Consider the following 16,796-nt stretch of genomic DNA (forward strand, 5'->3'; position numbering starts at 1 on the left):
AAGTTTGAATATTCTTTTGCCTCGTTCGTTGATACAATGCTTCAATATTCTCAGAAACTCCTTGTCGATATAATGCTTCAATATTCTCAGAAACACCTTGTCGATACAATGCTTCAATATTCTCAGAAACTCCTTGTCGATATAATGCTTCAATATTCTCAGAAACACCTTGTCGATACAATGCTTCAATATTCTCAGAAACACCTTGTCGATACAATGCTTCAATATTCGCAGAATGTTTCCCTTCCCTGGCGAATAATGCAGACAGGCAAATACAAACAATTAGTTGGGCGCATACATTATAAGGAACATCTCCTGAATTCAGAGCAACAATTTTGGTGGGAAGCGCATGAGACAATGACAGTGTCATAGTACACTGTGTGTGCCATTCCACACGGGTGACTTCATATAGCCTACAGCAGGTGGTCTGCAACCTTTTTCATGTGAGTGACAATTTACCATCTCTGAAGATCTGCGTGCCAGTTATGATTTTCATATAAGCATTGAAGGCTACTCAACTGCCCACAAACTGAATAGCCTCATTCTAGCTGCCTACTAGACAGAGACATTATTCAGCCACACCCCACGGCGCTCCACTATGTATACAGAGGTGCTGTCCACTCAGCAGTGCTGAATTACAGGTGTGGCCTTAATGTGTAGATTTGTCTTCATTCCTTCCTTGAGTTTTTGTCTTTATGCATCCTTGTCTTTTGTAGGCCTAAGTAATTCCTTTTGATGTATTTATTTATTTTTATTGAACCTTTATTTAACTAGGCAAGTCAGTTAAGAACAAATTCTTATTTACAATGACGGCCTTCCAAAAGGCCTCCTGCGGGGCCTGGGGCCTGGGATTTAAACAATTATTAAATAAATACAATATAAATATAGGACAAAACACACATCACAACAAGAGAGACACAACACTACATAAAGAGAGACCTAAGACAACAACATAACAAGGCAGCAACACATGACAACACAACGTGGTAGCAACAAAACATGGTAGCAGCACATAAACATGGTACAAACATTATTGGGCAAAGTCAACAACACAAATGTCAAGACGGTAGAGACAACAATACATCACACAAAGCAGCCACAATCGTCAGTAGGAGTGTCCATGATTGAGTCTTTGAATGATGAGATTGAGATAAAACTGTCCAGTTTGAGTGTTTGTTGCAGCTCGTTCCAGTCGCTGAAAAGAGGAGCGACCCAGGGATGTGTGTGCTTTGGGGACCTTTAACAGAATGTGACTGGCAGAATGGGTGTTGAATGGGGAGGATGAGGGCTGCAGGAGGTATCTCAGATAGGGGGGAGTGAGGCCTAAGAGGGTTTTATATATATATAAGCATCAAACAGTGGGTCTTATGATGGGTATACAGAGATGACCAGTTTACAGAGGAGTATAGAGTGCAGCGATGTGTCCTATAAGGAGAATTGGTAGAAAATCTGATGGATGAATGGTAAAGAACATCTAGCTGCTCGAGAGCACCCTTACCTGCCGATCTAAATTATGTCTCTGTAATCTAGCATGGGTAGAATGGGCATCTGAATCAGGATTAGTTTGGCAGCTGGGGTGAAAGAGGAGCGATTACGATAGAGAAAACCAAGTCTAGATTTAACTTTAGCCTGCAGCTTTGATATGTGCTGAGAGAAGGACAGTGCACCGTCTAGCCATACTCCCAAGTACTTGTATGAGGTGACTACCTCAAGCTCTAAACCCTCAGAGGTAGTAATAACCCCTGTGCGAAGAGGGGCATTCGTCTTACCTAACCACATGACCTTTTGTTTAGGAGGTGTTCAGAACTAGGTTAGGGTAGAGAAAGCTTGTCGGACACTAAGAATGCTTTGTTGTAGAGCATTTAACACAAAATCCGGGGAGGGGCCAGCTGAGGATAAGACTGTATCATCTGCATATAAATGGATGAGAGAGCTTCCTACTGCCTGAGCTATGTTGTTGATGTAATTTATCTGGCATAGTGTGCATTCGCAGTCAACTGTTTTATGCTCCGGTTACTTTCACATTGATGTCGGCATTTGAAGTCGGCCTTCATAGAGTGTATTATGCATCTATACAACATTATCAAAAGTATCTGGACAGCTGCTCGTCGAACATCTCATTCCAAAATCATGGGCATTAATATAGAGGACAGACGATTTTTATACGCTACACACTTCAGCACATGGCGGTCCCGTTCTGCGAGTTTGTGTGGCCTACCACTTCGCAGCTCAGCAGTTGTTGGTCCTAGATGTTTCCACTTCACAATAACAGCACTTACAGTTGACCGGGGCAGCTCTAGCAGGGCAGAAATGTGACAAACTGACTTGTTGGAAAGCTGGCATCCTGTGACGGTGCTGCATTTAAAGTCACTGAGCTCTTAAGTACTGGCCATTCTACTGCAATGTCCGTCTATGGAGATTGCATGGCTGTGTGCTCGACTTTTATACAACTGTCAGCAAGAGGTGTGGCTGAAATAGCCGAATCCACTAATTTGAAGGGGTGTCCACATACTTTTAGTGTATTTCATGTTGCACTGTTCCACATGTAGGCTAAATGAGTCAATGTAGCCTATGTAGGATTATGTTGTACATTGTACACACCATTCCACAGACCAGATGATAATGTCTGGGGGATATCTTTATCATTATTATGTTATTTATTATTTAAAAAATTTCTCCCAAATTTTGTGAGATCCAAACCCTCGCCTAACCCGAACGACGCTGGGCCAATTGTGCGCCACCTCATGGGTGTCCCGGTCACGGCCGAATGTGACACAGCCTTACTGCAGCACATCGCTATGTGAATTATGGATAAGGCCACTTGTATTGCCAGCCATAACCTCATTGGTATCTATAATTCCTCACCTTTCTCTTTCTGAAGGCCCACTTCAACACAATCACAGAATGTGACAATGTGTTAAAATGGACAGAACGACATTGGACAGAACGACATTGCTTTCACTGGGGGGTGAGTGTGAGGACTTGTAGGCACATTGACCTGGAAAATCCTTGCAGGCGTAAGCCAGCCTGCATCTGACAAAAAATAAACGCGCTGAACTGGGCCATTGCGGTGACATTGCCAATGACATTTTCTTGCCAAATGGGTTTGAAGGTTGACTTGCTTATTGAGTGTTGTAAATTCCAGAAGGTTCTCTGTTCGTGGCAGCTAGCCCTCCGAGCTGAAATCATCTACCATCTGTCACATTGGCCTAGCTGTCCCCATGGAGAAGGGCTCCATATTACACAGAGGCCACCTTCAAACACCACCTTGTCCATTCAGACAACTTTTTCTTAACCAAGATTTTTGTAAGAGAAAATGCACCAGTATTAAGCATTAAAGTTTCATCCAAGCTGAACCTGACCCCGGCATCACCGCACGTAAACACCTGGCTATAAGACTTACCACCTTTATCTGTTTTTCTGGGATCAAATTTCAAACGTTAAGGTCAACCCTTTTCATTCTGTTGATCAATAATCTTGAACATCCTCTCCCAGGGCACTTCAATTGTATCCACTACTTTACTGCTGCATCTTTACAAGAGCAGCATATTCTCCTCATTTGATCAACTCAATGTTACTTCAGTGTTAGCATTGTGTAACGATCGTCGTAGGTGGAAGACGGAGAGGACCAAGGTGCAGCGTGGTACATGTTCATGATATTTTAATTACACTGAACACAAGAACAAAAATAACCAAATGGAACAAACGAAACAGTCCTGTCTAGGACAGAGACAGAAAACAACTACCCACATCTCAAGGGCGAAAACAGGCTGCCTAAGTATGGTTCTCAATCAGAGACAACGATTGACAGCTGCCTCTGATTGGGAACCATACCCGGCCAAAAGCAGAAATACAAAATATAGAACAAAAACATAGAATGCCCACCCCAACTCACAACCTGACCAAACTAAAATAGAGACATAAAAAAGGAACTAAGGTCAGAATGTGACACATTGTAAGGTTTGTCACCTCTCACGGAAAGAGGTTGTCCTTTTTGTATTCCTTTTGTTGTGACATACTCATAGGATTACAAGCATATTACTGATGTACACGGGTTTGCACACTATTTGTCCAAGGTACACTATGTTGGGGAGACTCCATTATGCCTTCATTCCAAATCCATTCCATGTGCGCATCAGGTATTCCATCTCCGTAATTGGAATGGCTGGTGTAATTCAGCCTGGGCCTCCCCTGGGCTTGTGTGTGTGTGTGTGTGTGTGTGTGTGTGTGTGTGTGTGTGGTCCCCACAGTGACTGGGCCGATGCAGATTATGCTGGGACTGGGAGGGGTGAACGGGCTGCAACAAAGCGGGGGAATTCATCTCCCACAGAGGTTGAATCTGGGGACCTGCGTGTCCCTGCGTCAGACCCCCTGTCACAACCAGGCCTTCGTAAGAGCACTATGGAGCACTGTGTACCCTAACAGGCTGATTTATGATCTGCTCTGTCCTCACCTGGGCTTTCAGCCACAGACCCAGGAAAAAACACTTTAATAGTAGATAGGTTACGTAGCCTCAGTTTACCTTTAGTTTTCTCAGACCCACCCACCCACAGTCTGATTTCTTGCAGTTCCACCCTCCCACCTCCCATGCCCGAGTAAACAAAACAATCAATTATGTGTTATGTCTTGCCTCTTGTTTTCGCTGCTTGTATTTTTGGACATAGTATTGTCTTAATATGGAAACACAACACTAGAGCTTACATTAACATAAAACACTGGTGGCCCACTGGTGTCAGTGCTGGTCTCATTGGAACAGCACCATTTGTTTTCTAAAATGGGCCTCAATGAAGTGATAAGATAATGTCCTCCCTCAGTACACTGAGTAGTGTCACTGTCTGTATGGGTTTGATATTCTGAGCACACCTTTGTTTTGAGAGGCAATGTGCTGCGCTTCTCTGTTTCTCCGGGAAATTACAGCGTGACTTTGTCACCTTTTACGTGAAGGGTGTTTTTGTCCGAACATTGCATAATTCTCTGTCAAGCCTCAACGGCTCTCAGCCCAGTGAAATTCAGTTTTCCACCATGTTCCACCGGTAACGATGTGAGAACTCTATTGGCAAGTGTCATCTGTCAATAAAATGCGCAGGAGTCTCTGCTCCTCTAAAGTATGAGATATGAAGGGAGAGAGCAGCTGATGAATGAAGGCTCTGACACACAAGAGCTGCCGTCCCGTGAATGCTGCTCGCACATCCATCACCAGGCTCTTTTGAACTGGGGAAATATATTTTGCCTGTTCATGGGATGGCCATCGGACTTAATTGATTTTCCCCAGAGAAATTAAAAGTGATGTCCTCCTTCAGAAGTCAATTCAAGATGTCTTAATGGGAACTTGATAAAGTTCTGCTCCATTGTTCTTATCATTAAGACACTGGGATTCTATATAAGAACTGATCCAGGTCATATTCTTATTTCCTCAAATCTGTCATCTTACATTCACAATTGACCAAGCTTTCAAGATCTCTTTGTCATAACAATAAAGGCTGGTACATGCCGTGCCATAGGAATGCATTTTAATTGGAATCTTAGAGACCAGAGAAATGTGGCTTTGTATTCAAGTCACTCCATGGCTTGTGTACATTTATGCACAGGCAATCGCATGCAAATACAAACGCACACATGAGCACTCACGCAAACACACACCTTTTCACACAGCGTGCTCTCTGCTGTGCGGTCCAGGTGGCTTGTCCCAGTAATGGGATGAGGATGACCCTTCTCCACTCCTCCTTTCTACTGCATTTTATAATTGGGCAGGCACGCTTTGCAGGAGCCAAGCCTGCCGGGCTGGTAGACAATAGGTGGAAGGCACGAAATGTCACCCCTCTCATCTCTCACAGAGCCCAGGCTGCCTATTGTTAAGCATTGGGGGTGTTCAATCTATCTGTAAATAAAATAAATAATAAATCAAAACAACTTCAGTCCCACCGCATTGTATTTTATCTATTGAAGAAACCTGTATAGGTGTAAGTGAATGGGAAAGTGCCATAGACACATTATTGAGTTTACTTTAGATAATTCTGTGGACTAAAAGCTTTGCTGAGCATTAGTCTCTTCGTCTGCCTGCCTGACTGGTGCCTGTCCTTTCATCCTCCTCTCCGTGTGGCATAAAAGAGAAGAAATATCGGCCTGCCAAACGAGTGTAGAGAGTTGGCAGTAGGGCTGGGCGATATGGCCAAAATATCATATCATATGGTGTTTAAAAAAGAAAATTGGACGGTATGACTATTTGACAGTATTTTGTTTTTGAATAACAAAAGTTAAAAGTTTGCTTTTTGAGTAGTGCATGACCCTAGGGTGGCAACACATACAGTTCAAGTCAGAAGTTTACATACACCTTAGCCAAATACATTTAAACTCAGTTCTCACAATTCCTGCCATTTAACCTCTTGATTCTAGCCATCCCGGATCCGGGATCGTGAATACAGCCTCAAGCTCATTACCATAACGCAACGTTAACTATTCATGAAAATCGCAAATGAAATGAAATAAATATGCTAGCTCTCAAGCTTAGCCTTTTGTTAACAACACTGTCATCTCAGATTTTCAAAATATGCTTTTCAACCATAGCAAAACAAGCATTTGTGTAACAGTATTGATAGCTAGCGTAGCATTTAGCGTAGCATTCTGCATGCAACATTTTCACAAAAACAAGAAAAGCATTCAAATAAAATAATTTACCTTTGAAGAACTTCAGATATTTTCAATGAGGAGACTCTGTTAGATAGCAAATGTTCAGTTTTTCCAAAAATATTATTTGTTTAGGACAAATCGCTCCGTTTTGTTCATCACGTTTAGCTACGAAAAAAACCTATATCCAGGAGTGTAATTATCCCCGCAGCTCATTAGCATAACACAACGTTAACTATTCATGAAAATCGCAAATGAAATGAAATAAATATGCTAGCTCTCAAGCGTAGCCTTTTGTTAACAACACTGTCATCTCAGATTTTCAAAATATGCTTTTCAACCATAGCAAAACAAGCATTTGTGTAACAGTATTGATAGCTAGCGTAGCATTTAGCGTTAGCATTGAGCGGGCAACATTTTCACAAAAACAAGAAAAGCATTCAAATAAAATCATTTACCTTTGAAGAACTTCGGATGTTTTCAATGAGGAGACTCTCAGTTAGATAGCAAATGTTCAGTTTGTCCAAAAAGATTCTTTGTGTAGGAGAAATCGCTCCGTTTTGTACATCACGTTTGGCTACCAAAAAAACACGAAAATTCAGTCATCAAAACGCCGAACTTTTTTCCAAATTAACCCCATAATATCGACTGAAACATGGTAAACGTTGTTTAGAATCAATCCTCAAGGTGTTTTTCACATATCTCTTCGATGATATATCGTTCGTGGAAGTGTGCTTTCTCCTCTGAATCCCATGGGAAAATGCCTGCAGCTGAAGATTACGCACCAATTTAGACAAAGGACACCGGGCGGACCCCTGGTAAATGTAGTCTCTTATGGCCAATCTTCCAATGATATGCCTACAAATACGTCACAATGCAGCAGACACCTTGCGCAAACGGCAGAAAGCTTAGGCTCGTTCATGGCACATTCACAGCCATATAAGGAGACAATGGAAAACAGAGCCTCAAAAATTCTGCTCATTTCCTGTTTGAAGTTTCATCTTGGTTTCGCCTGTAGCATGAGTTCTGTGGCACTCACAGATGATATCTTTGCAGTTTTGGAAACGTCAGAGTGTTTTCTTTCCAAAGCTGTTATATGCATAGTCGAGCATCTTTTCGTGACAAAATATTGAGCTTAAAACGGGCACGTTTTTTAATCCATAAATTAAAAGAGCGACCCCTATATCCAAGAAGTTAATCAGGAAAAATCCCCTGTTTTAGGTCAGTTAGGATCACCACTTAATAATGTTAATAATGTGAAATGTCAGAATAATAGTAGAGTGATTTATTTCAGCTTTTATTTCTTTCATCACATTCCCAGTGGGTCAGAAGTTTACATATACTCAATTAGTATTTGGTAGCATTGCCTTTAAATTGTTTAACTTGGGTCAAATGTTTCAGGTAGCCTTCCACAAACTTCCCACAGTAAGTTGGGGGAATTTTGGCCCATTCCTCCTGGCAGAGCTGGTGTAACTGAGTCAGGTTTATAGGCCTCCTTGCTCACACACGATTTTTAAGTTCTGCCCACAATTTTTCTATAGAATTGAGGTCAGGGCTTTGTGATGGCCACTCCAATACCTTGACTTTGTTGTCCTTAAGACATTTTGCCACAACTTTGGAAGTATATTTGGGATTATTGTCCATTTGGAAGACTCATTTGCGACCAAGCTTTAACTTCCTGACTGATGTCTTGAGATGTTGCTTCAATATATCCACATCATTTTCCTCCCTTATGATACCATCTATTTTGTGAAGTGCACCAGTCCCTCCTGCAGCAGAGCACCCCCACAACTTGATGCTGCCACCCCCGTGCTTCACGCTTGGGATGGTGTTCTTCAGCTTGCAAGCCTCCCCCTTTTTCCTCCAAACATAACGATGGTCATCATTACAGTTCTATTTTTGTTTCATCAGACCAGAGGACATTTCCCCAAAAAGTATGATCTTTGTCCCCATGTGCAGTTGCAAACTGTAGTCTGGCTTTTTTATGGTGGTTTTGAAGCAGTGGCTTCTTCCTTGCTGAGCGACCTTTCAGGTTATGTCGATATAGGACCCGTTTTACTGTGGATATTGTACCTGTTTCCTCCAGCATCTTCACAAGGTTCTGCTGTTGTTCTGGGATTGATTTCCACTTTTCGCACCAAAGTATGTTCATCTCTATGAGACAGATTGTATGTCCTTCCAGAGCGGTATGACGGCTGCGTGGTCCCATGGTGTTTATACTTCAGTACTATTGTTTGTACAGATGAACTTGGTACCTTCAGGCATTTTGGAAATTGCTCCCAATGATGAACCGGACTTGTGGAGGTCTACAATTTTTTTTCTGAGGTCGTGGATGATTTCTTTTGATTTATCCCATGATGTCAAGCAATGAGGCACTGAGTTTGAAGGTAGGCCTTGAAATACATCCACAGGTACCCCTCCAATTGACTCAAATGATGTCAATTAGCCTATCAGAAGTTTCTAAAGCCATGACATCATTTTCTGGAATTTTCCAAGCTGTTTAAAGGCACAGTCAACTTAGTGTATGTAAACTTCTGACCCACTGGAATTGTGATACAGTGAATTATAAGTGAAATAATCTGTCTGTAAACAATTTTTGGAAAAATGACTTGTCATGCACAAAGTAGATGTCGTAAATGACTTGCCAAACTACAGTTTGTTAACAAGAAATTTGCGGAGTGGTTGAAAAATGAGATTTAATGACTCCAATGTAAGTGTATGTTAACTTCCGACTTCAACTGTATGTGATTTCAATGGGTCTTTCTCCATTCTGATTGTTTTTTACTGTTCAATTCAACTTCAACCAAAAATTATTTTCTGCATTTTCTGCATTACCTGCACTCATTTGAGATCATTTCCACACTGTCACGTAGGGCTGCACGATATGGACAAACAATCTAGGCCTTATTTCTACCCAAATTTTGAAATTGTGATTTGACTTGCAATTTAGAGCAAAACACTTGGGTGAACTGTTGGAATCATGGAAATAGAATGAGTATTCTAATTCTAGAGTTAGAATATAATAGTGGGCACTTTTATACAGTGTTGGACATGAAAATTCCAGGGAGGAGTTATTGTGACACGGTAGGAACCAAGGTGTTGATAAGTGTTTCCTAGGGGAACTTATTATCTTTGGCTATATTTATTGTAGCTAACAACTTCATGTAGCTAACATAGTCTTACTTCACATATTCCTTTTTGATTTACAAGATATTGTTGCGCAAAAAACATGCAGATTTAGGTCTACACCATCACTGGTATAATCAGACTGTATAGCTAATTAAGTTTGCTCTGACTCAGTTGTTAAATGTACTATCTAGTGATTAGCATTAGCGACTAACCAGATTTAGGCCCAACTTGCTAAGAAAAGACGAACCTGCTGTTTGCAGATGTTAGAAGCACAAACTAATAGTGTAATTTATAAAATGCTAGTGGATTTATATTGAGCAAAGTAAAAACAGCATTGTTTCCATCAACATTGTTGCATGTGCTGCATTGACCATGCAGAGACTGAACGCAGTCCTTGATTGACGGGGCGGGGCTAGGTCTGTGTGGAATGCAGCATCGAGAGAGAGCGGAGAGAGATGACTCAAGTAGCGAAGTAATCTATAAAAATGGACATTACAAACGGCATATCACATTTAACAAAACCCAAACCAGTCTGTGTATCAGTACTTGTACATCATAAAATACGGTATACTGCCCAGCCCTAGATGGCAGGGGATGGGTTCTATGCTAAGCGCTTGGCAAGCCGAGCAGGGTTTGATAATTAAAGCCAAGCAGGATTTTATAATTAAAGCATAAAAAGGACCTAAGCCCTCCTGTTGTCAGTCCTCACTGTACTCCTCTCTTTTTATTGTGGCTAATAAATGTTCCCTCTGTCACCATCTGTTGAATAAAAGGTTTACCCCCGAACACAGCACACAACATCTGCAGTTCCATTAGCTGCTCTTGTGTTACTAGAAGTGATTCTGACACCTGTTATTGTGCGTATTGGATCTTGTTTAGCTGAGATCCAACACTGGGAGGTTGTATGGGTCTGATTAGCCAAGTAAAACGTAACTCCAAGATGTACTACTTCACATCAACGGAGTTGAGCGGAGATGAGAGTGGGCGGACTGGAGCCCTGACGTCACATATATATTGGAGTTGAGTTTTAGTTGGCTAGGGTCAGACTTAACCAGACAACGTCAGTATAGGCTTAGTGTCTTAGGTCACTGCCATAAAGCTGAATACAAGGCTTTAACCCTCCAGAGATTTGTTTGATGTATGAATTGGTTTATGGATCTAACAAACACAGTAACAATATAACTTGTCATGCAATACGTGATCATCACATGTTTGGATGGAATAACCATCCGTACCCCACCACCACTTAGCCCAATAAAGTGAGGTGGAAAACAGAACCTTCAATGGAGAATAAATTGCATACAGGCTACATGTATTTACAGCACAGTCATTCCATTTAGCTTGTTGCTCTTATCTTATTGAAGCAGAAGCAGTTTTAGCTGCACAATACAAGATGAATGAACACGGTGCTCTGTCAGGATGGTATAATGTCATCTAGCTAGTGAAGTAAAGTCTGGTGGCCAAGAGCCTTCCCAAAGCATCAGCCCACTGTGAAAAGACTTAGAAACCCTCGCTAATGTACTCTCTCGCTCTGATTCCACTCTCTCTGCCACAGACATCCTCCTCGACCAGGTAAAAACCTGACAGAATAGCCAAAGGTGCTCTGTGAGACTTACATTTGTTCATATGCCTGACGTTGCACAGAGATAAACAGAGGTTGCCTGAAGCGATATTCCAGCGCAGCAGGAGATATGCTCCGCTCTTTGAATAAAACAGCACACTTCCAGTTCCAACACCCGGCTGCCCTGGACCTTTCAAATAAAAATTATTTGTCACATACTTCGTAAACAACAGGTGAAATGCTTACTTACTACGGCCCTTTCCAACTATACAGAGTGAAAGAAGAAAAAAAGAAATGATAGAAAAGTAAAACTCTTAATAAGATACACGATGAGTAATGATAACTTGGCTATATACAAGGGTTACCAGTACCGACTCCATGTGCAGGGGAACGAGGTAATTGAGGTAGATGTGTACATTTAACTAGGAATAAGGTGACGGATAGTAAACAATAGCAGCAGTGTATGTGATGAGTTAAAAAAGTTAGTGCAAAAAGGGTCAATGCAGACAGTCCGGGTAGCTATTTGGTTAACTATTTAACTAACTATTTAGCAGTCTTATGGCTTGGGGGTAGAAGCTGCTCGGTGTCCACATCCTTAGTGATGTGGACACCGAGGAACTTGAATCTCTCGACCGATTCCACTTCAGTGAATGGGGGCGCCTAGACCCTCTGTTTCCTGTAGTCCACGACCAGCTCCTTTGTCTTGCTGACGTTGAGGGAGAGGTTGTTGTCCTGGCACCACACTGCCAGATCTGACCTCCTCCCTATAGGCTTTACCTCTGGTCTTAATCACAGAACCATGACTCTGACTGTGCTGTTGTTCCACCAATACAATATGTTGCTATGAGAGGAAAATATGATGTTAGTCCTAAAGGCTTTGTTTTGTTTGCCTTCCCAGGGAGCATAAAAGGAGCCACCATCGTGGATGCTCTGGATACCCTGTACATCATGGAGATGTTTGAGGACTTTGACATGGCCACAGAGTGGGTGGAGAAGAACCTGGACTTCAACGTGGTGAGTATAACCATTATACATAAAACACCCATTGTCTGCTAGCTAGTAGGACCATAGAACACCCATTGTCTGCTAGCTAGTAGGACCATAGAACACCCATTGTCTGCTAGCTAGTAGGATCATAGAACACCCATTGTCTGCTAGCTAGTAGGACCATAGAACACACATTGTCTGCTAGCTAGTAGCCCCATAGAACACCCATTGTCTGCTAGCTAGTAGGACCATAGAACACCCATTGTCTGCTAGCTAGTAGGACCATAGAACACCCATTGTCTGCTAGCTAGTAGCACCATAGAACACCCATTGTCTGCTAGCTAGTAGAACCATAGAACACCCATTGTCTGCTAGCTAGTAGGACCATAGAACACCCATTGTCTGCTAGCTAGTAGGATCATAGTACACCCATTGTCTGCTAGCTAGTAGGACCATAGAACACACATTGTCTGCTAGCTAGTAGCCCCATAGAACACCCATTGTCTGCTAGCTAGTAGGACCATAGAACACCCATTGTCTGCTAGCTAGTAGGACCATAGAACACCCATTGTCTGCTAGCTAGTAGCACCATAGAACACCCATTGTCTGCTAGCTAGTAGGACCATAGAACACCCATTGTCTGCTAGCTAGTAGGACCATAGAACACCCATTGTCTGCTAGCTAGTAGCACCATAGAACACCCATTGTCTGCTAGCTAGTAGCACCATAGAACACCCATTGTCTGCTAGCTAGTAGGACCATAGAACACCCATTGTCTGCTAGCTAGTAGGACCATAGAACACCCATTGTCTGCTAGCTAGTAGCACCATAGAACACCCATTGTCTGCTAGCTAGTAGGACCATAGAACACCCATTGTCTGCTAGCTAGTAGCACCATAGAACACCCATTGTCTGCTAGCTAGTAGGACAATAGAACACCCATTGTCTGCTAGCTAGTAGGACCATAGAACACCCATTGTCTGCTAGCTAGTAGGACTATAGAACACCCTTGTCTGCTAGCTAGTAGGACTATAGAACACCTATTGTCTGCTAGCTAGTAGGACTATAGAACACCCATTGTCTGCTAGCTAGTAGGACTATAGAACACCCATTGTCTGCTAGCTAGTAGGACCATAGAACACCCTTGTCTGCTAGCTAGTAGGACCATAGAACACCCTTGTCTGCTAGCTAGTAGGACCATAGAACACCCATTGTCTGCAAGCTAGTAGGACCATAGAACACCCTTGTCTTTTTACTTTGATTAATTTATCCTTTATTTAACCAAGGAGGTCACATTGAGATTTACATGTATTTTCCAGGTGAGCCCTGGCCAAGCAGCATTCATACAGTTCCATATGAGAAAGAACACAACATAAAACACAACAATGAATGGAAGTTAAAACAAAGAGCTTAAAAGAGCAGGATTATAAACGTGCAATTTGTGATCAGCAGCCCTCTGATCTGTGATTTTAAAATGTATCAATCGGAATAAAATGATTTAGTTCCAGGTCCTTCTGCAAAATTTCCAAAATTATGGGCCAGCAAAACTGAAAGCACTCTTACCAAAATCTGCTAGTAAGTCACCCACTGACATTCACAAGGACAGGAGATCTACAATCTGATTGGTTAGGCGGACCCCACTGTAATCAGCATGGAGAGAATACAGGGACACTCAAGGTGACTCCAGGTAATTGGGCCTTGATGAAGTGCTCTGTTTCAGACAGAACAGTTAAAGTACTCGCCTGGAAGAAACCACTGTTTAGAGTGGCATATGTCTGTAGAAGTGGACTGAATGAAGTAACCTTGATTCCACTGTGTGGGGTAGGGAGAAGGAGAGAGCACTTAACTCTGATACCTTCTAATCAGTCAATATAGACCTGACTCATCAGTCTGAAGGTAATGTGCTTTAGGAGCTAAGACTTTGTGGGTCTGTCAGGTAGAACACATTGCCTTTCTCAAGCCATTCGCTGTCTCTTCCTGTCTCTAATATTCAATAATACAGTTTTCCCTTCAGACAACTCCCACAATGGAAATGAAAGAGATGTCTAAAACTATTTGAAAAGTCTGTCTCTGACATTGTCACACTAATTAGAAAAACTTTGCAATCCACCATTATTTATATACCTATGAAATGATGATATTGACAATGGTGCTCACTTGTGCTTCTGGACCAAATGTTATCAATAATGCCCAAATAACCCTGTAAATCAACTCCCTAGTCTATTGGAATGCAATCATTTGTATTTGCATTATGCCTTGCACCACTCTCAATTGCATTTGATCAACTCTAATGCAACTCTAATGTAGTGTAAACTCAGCATGTTCCAACCCATTGGTCATGCCTCAACAATTTGTGATTTCTTAGCAAGTTATTTTCTTTCTTAAATGTTTTTTTAAGTCATGGTTTATTTTACGTCAATAAAAGGAATGGCCCCACTTGAGAAATGCCAAACTGCAATTTGTGCAATTTTAGTATGTGAACAACTGAACCATCCCATATCCCTATAATGCCATTTTGCGATAAATTGAATACCAGAGATTATAGGGAAGGTTATAGCACAAGGAAATGTGATGACTCATCAAATTAAAAGTTGTTGGCAAACCTTTCCACTTTTACCGTTATTAAGCCTAGTCTCTGTGTGAAATGAATGTTCAATACTAGCATGGATTAAGGAGGGGTGGTGATGGCGCTGCAGAACTTGAGGTTAAAAAAAAAACACCTTCAGTCCTTTTACTTTGATGTCTCCTCTGCCTTCTTAGATCTTGTCCATGTTGGGGAACCAGATTCATTATTTATTCCCCTTGGAGAACCCTCTCGTTAAGAAGCACTAAATTCTTGTCCACCCTTATGCTTTTCTAACGGAGGGAGAGAGAGAAAATAGCATAAGTGATCAGAAGCTTTCATAAAGAGTGTTAACAAACTTTTAATTGAAAGGCTTTGGCTTCACTGCCCTCCAGCAATTCCAACAATAAAGGAGCCTACAAAAGCCCTGGTGGACCAGGCATTAATATTCACTTTGTCTCCTGAATACAGAATAATCTAAATCAAAGATTGATACAACCCCCTCCTCTCCAGCTCCTCCCCTTGCAATATTGTCTTAACATGGATGGAGTGGTCTGGTTTTCCATTTGGCCCTCCATCCCGCCTGACTGTGGTATTAGTGAGTAGCCATGACTGGAATACTGAAAGACAGGAGCTAACCACTGCATCTCCTGATGCCTCTGTTCAATACAGATTCACTGGAACAGGGGAGATGTCTCAGAGTTTAATGTTCAGGTTTCAAGACAAGGTCGTGGGGATCCCTGAATGACACTTGTCTTGATTATCTAGCCAATTGACATTGACAAGCAAGGCATTGGTAATTCAAGTATTGCTGAGCTCCCCCAGTTTTTGATTCATGTCATGCCCTGTAAATTGATTTAAAAAATGTATTTTATTAAACGAAAAGCCCATCCGTTGTAGGCTAGCCACTGCCTTGCCCTCTGAACCAGGGTCCCTCTCCTGCCATCGCTCCTCTTTGTGTGTTACACTTTAATAGGCTCTGCCCCAGCGCACCCACTCACTCTGACAGAGGAGCACGACGGATAGACAGACACACAAGGTCAGAATATAAAGCGGGTCTGGTCAAACACAACACGCTAACCAGCTCGGACTATAATGGCCAGGGACGACTTTTCTTTTACTCTCCCATCAGTCCTGCTGGGAAGAGATGAAGAGCGAGAAAGCAAGCAAGCCCCTGGTGCCCATCTTTATTTGCCGCTGCCTTGTGCCTAGATGCTTTGTGTTGTGGGCTGCTGTGAAAGGCAAGGCCAGTGCAGGAACAAAGGCATAGGTTATGTATTATGGAAGGGCCCTGGCTCCACTTTCAGCCTGAAGGCAGGAACTGTGTAATGACTGCACAGCTTTGCTGGACATCGGCCTGCATGCTAACAAAAGGGAGACATTTTCTAGCCAGAGGTTTGAGGTAGATGCAGTGTAGGTAGATCCTGTCGCTCACACACACACGCACACAGGCACAGCATCAGCGGATGAGTATTACTAAGAGTCTTCTGACAGCTGATCCACAGACATGGCAGCATGTTATTTGTGTAGCAGTGTAGCCAGGCTTAGTAAATGCATTTGTGCATCATCTCTAGTAGTCGGTTTTCACTGCTGCTCTTTGTGACCTCGCAAGGGCTTCCTTGAGGGGATTTTACTGTCAGAGTATTACTGTTGTTGTCATTCACTGCCATTGCTCTCAGCATTGTGATAAGAAGGAGCTCAGCTATGCAGTACCTCAGCTCTTGAACCTCTACACTAGGTTCTATCAGAGAGTAAGATGTTGCCTACAGCTCTGCTTCTAGCTCCTATGCAACTTTGCAGTATTTTGATTTTGTGTTATTTCTTACATTATTAGTCCATAATTGTTTTTGTGTTATTACATACAGTAATACAGCAGGATATCAGAGTGGTGGTAACTCACCAGCATTGCGACTAAGAATACGACTTTCCAGA

General features: G+C 42.2%; 1 protein-coding gene across 1 annotated transcript in view; it reads left to right on the forward strand.

Annotated features, from left to right (window-relative positions):
* The window catches only part of LOC112250144 (mannosyl-oligosaccharide 1,2-alpha-mannosidase IA), a 174,697-nt gene that overhangs the window by 54,552 nt on the left and 103,349 nt on the right, over window positions 1-16,796 (forward strand). The window contains exon 3 of the mRNA XM_024420035.2: window positions 12,213-12,328. Coding sequence (XP_024275803.1) covers window positions 12,213-12,328 — 116 coding nt within the window. The remainder of the gene's footprint in view (window positions 1-12,212; window positions 12,329-16,796) is intronic.

Source organism: Oncorhynchus tshawytscha, linkage group LG05 (assembly GCF_018296145.1).
Source record: "Oncorhynchus tshawytscha isolate Ot180627B linkage group LG05, Otsh_v2.0, whole genome shotgun sequence".
Taxonomy (NCBI): Eukaryota; Metazoa; Chordata; class Actinopteri; order Salmoniformes; family Salmonidae; genus Oncorhynchus; species Oncorhynchus tshawytscha.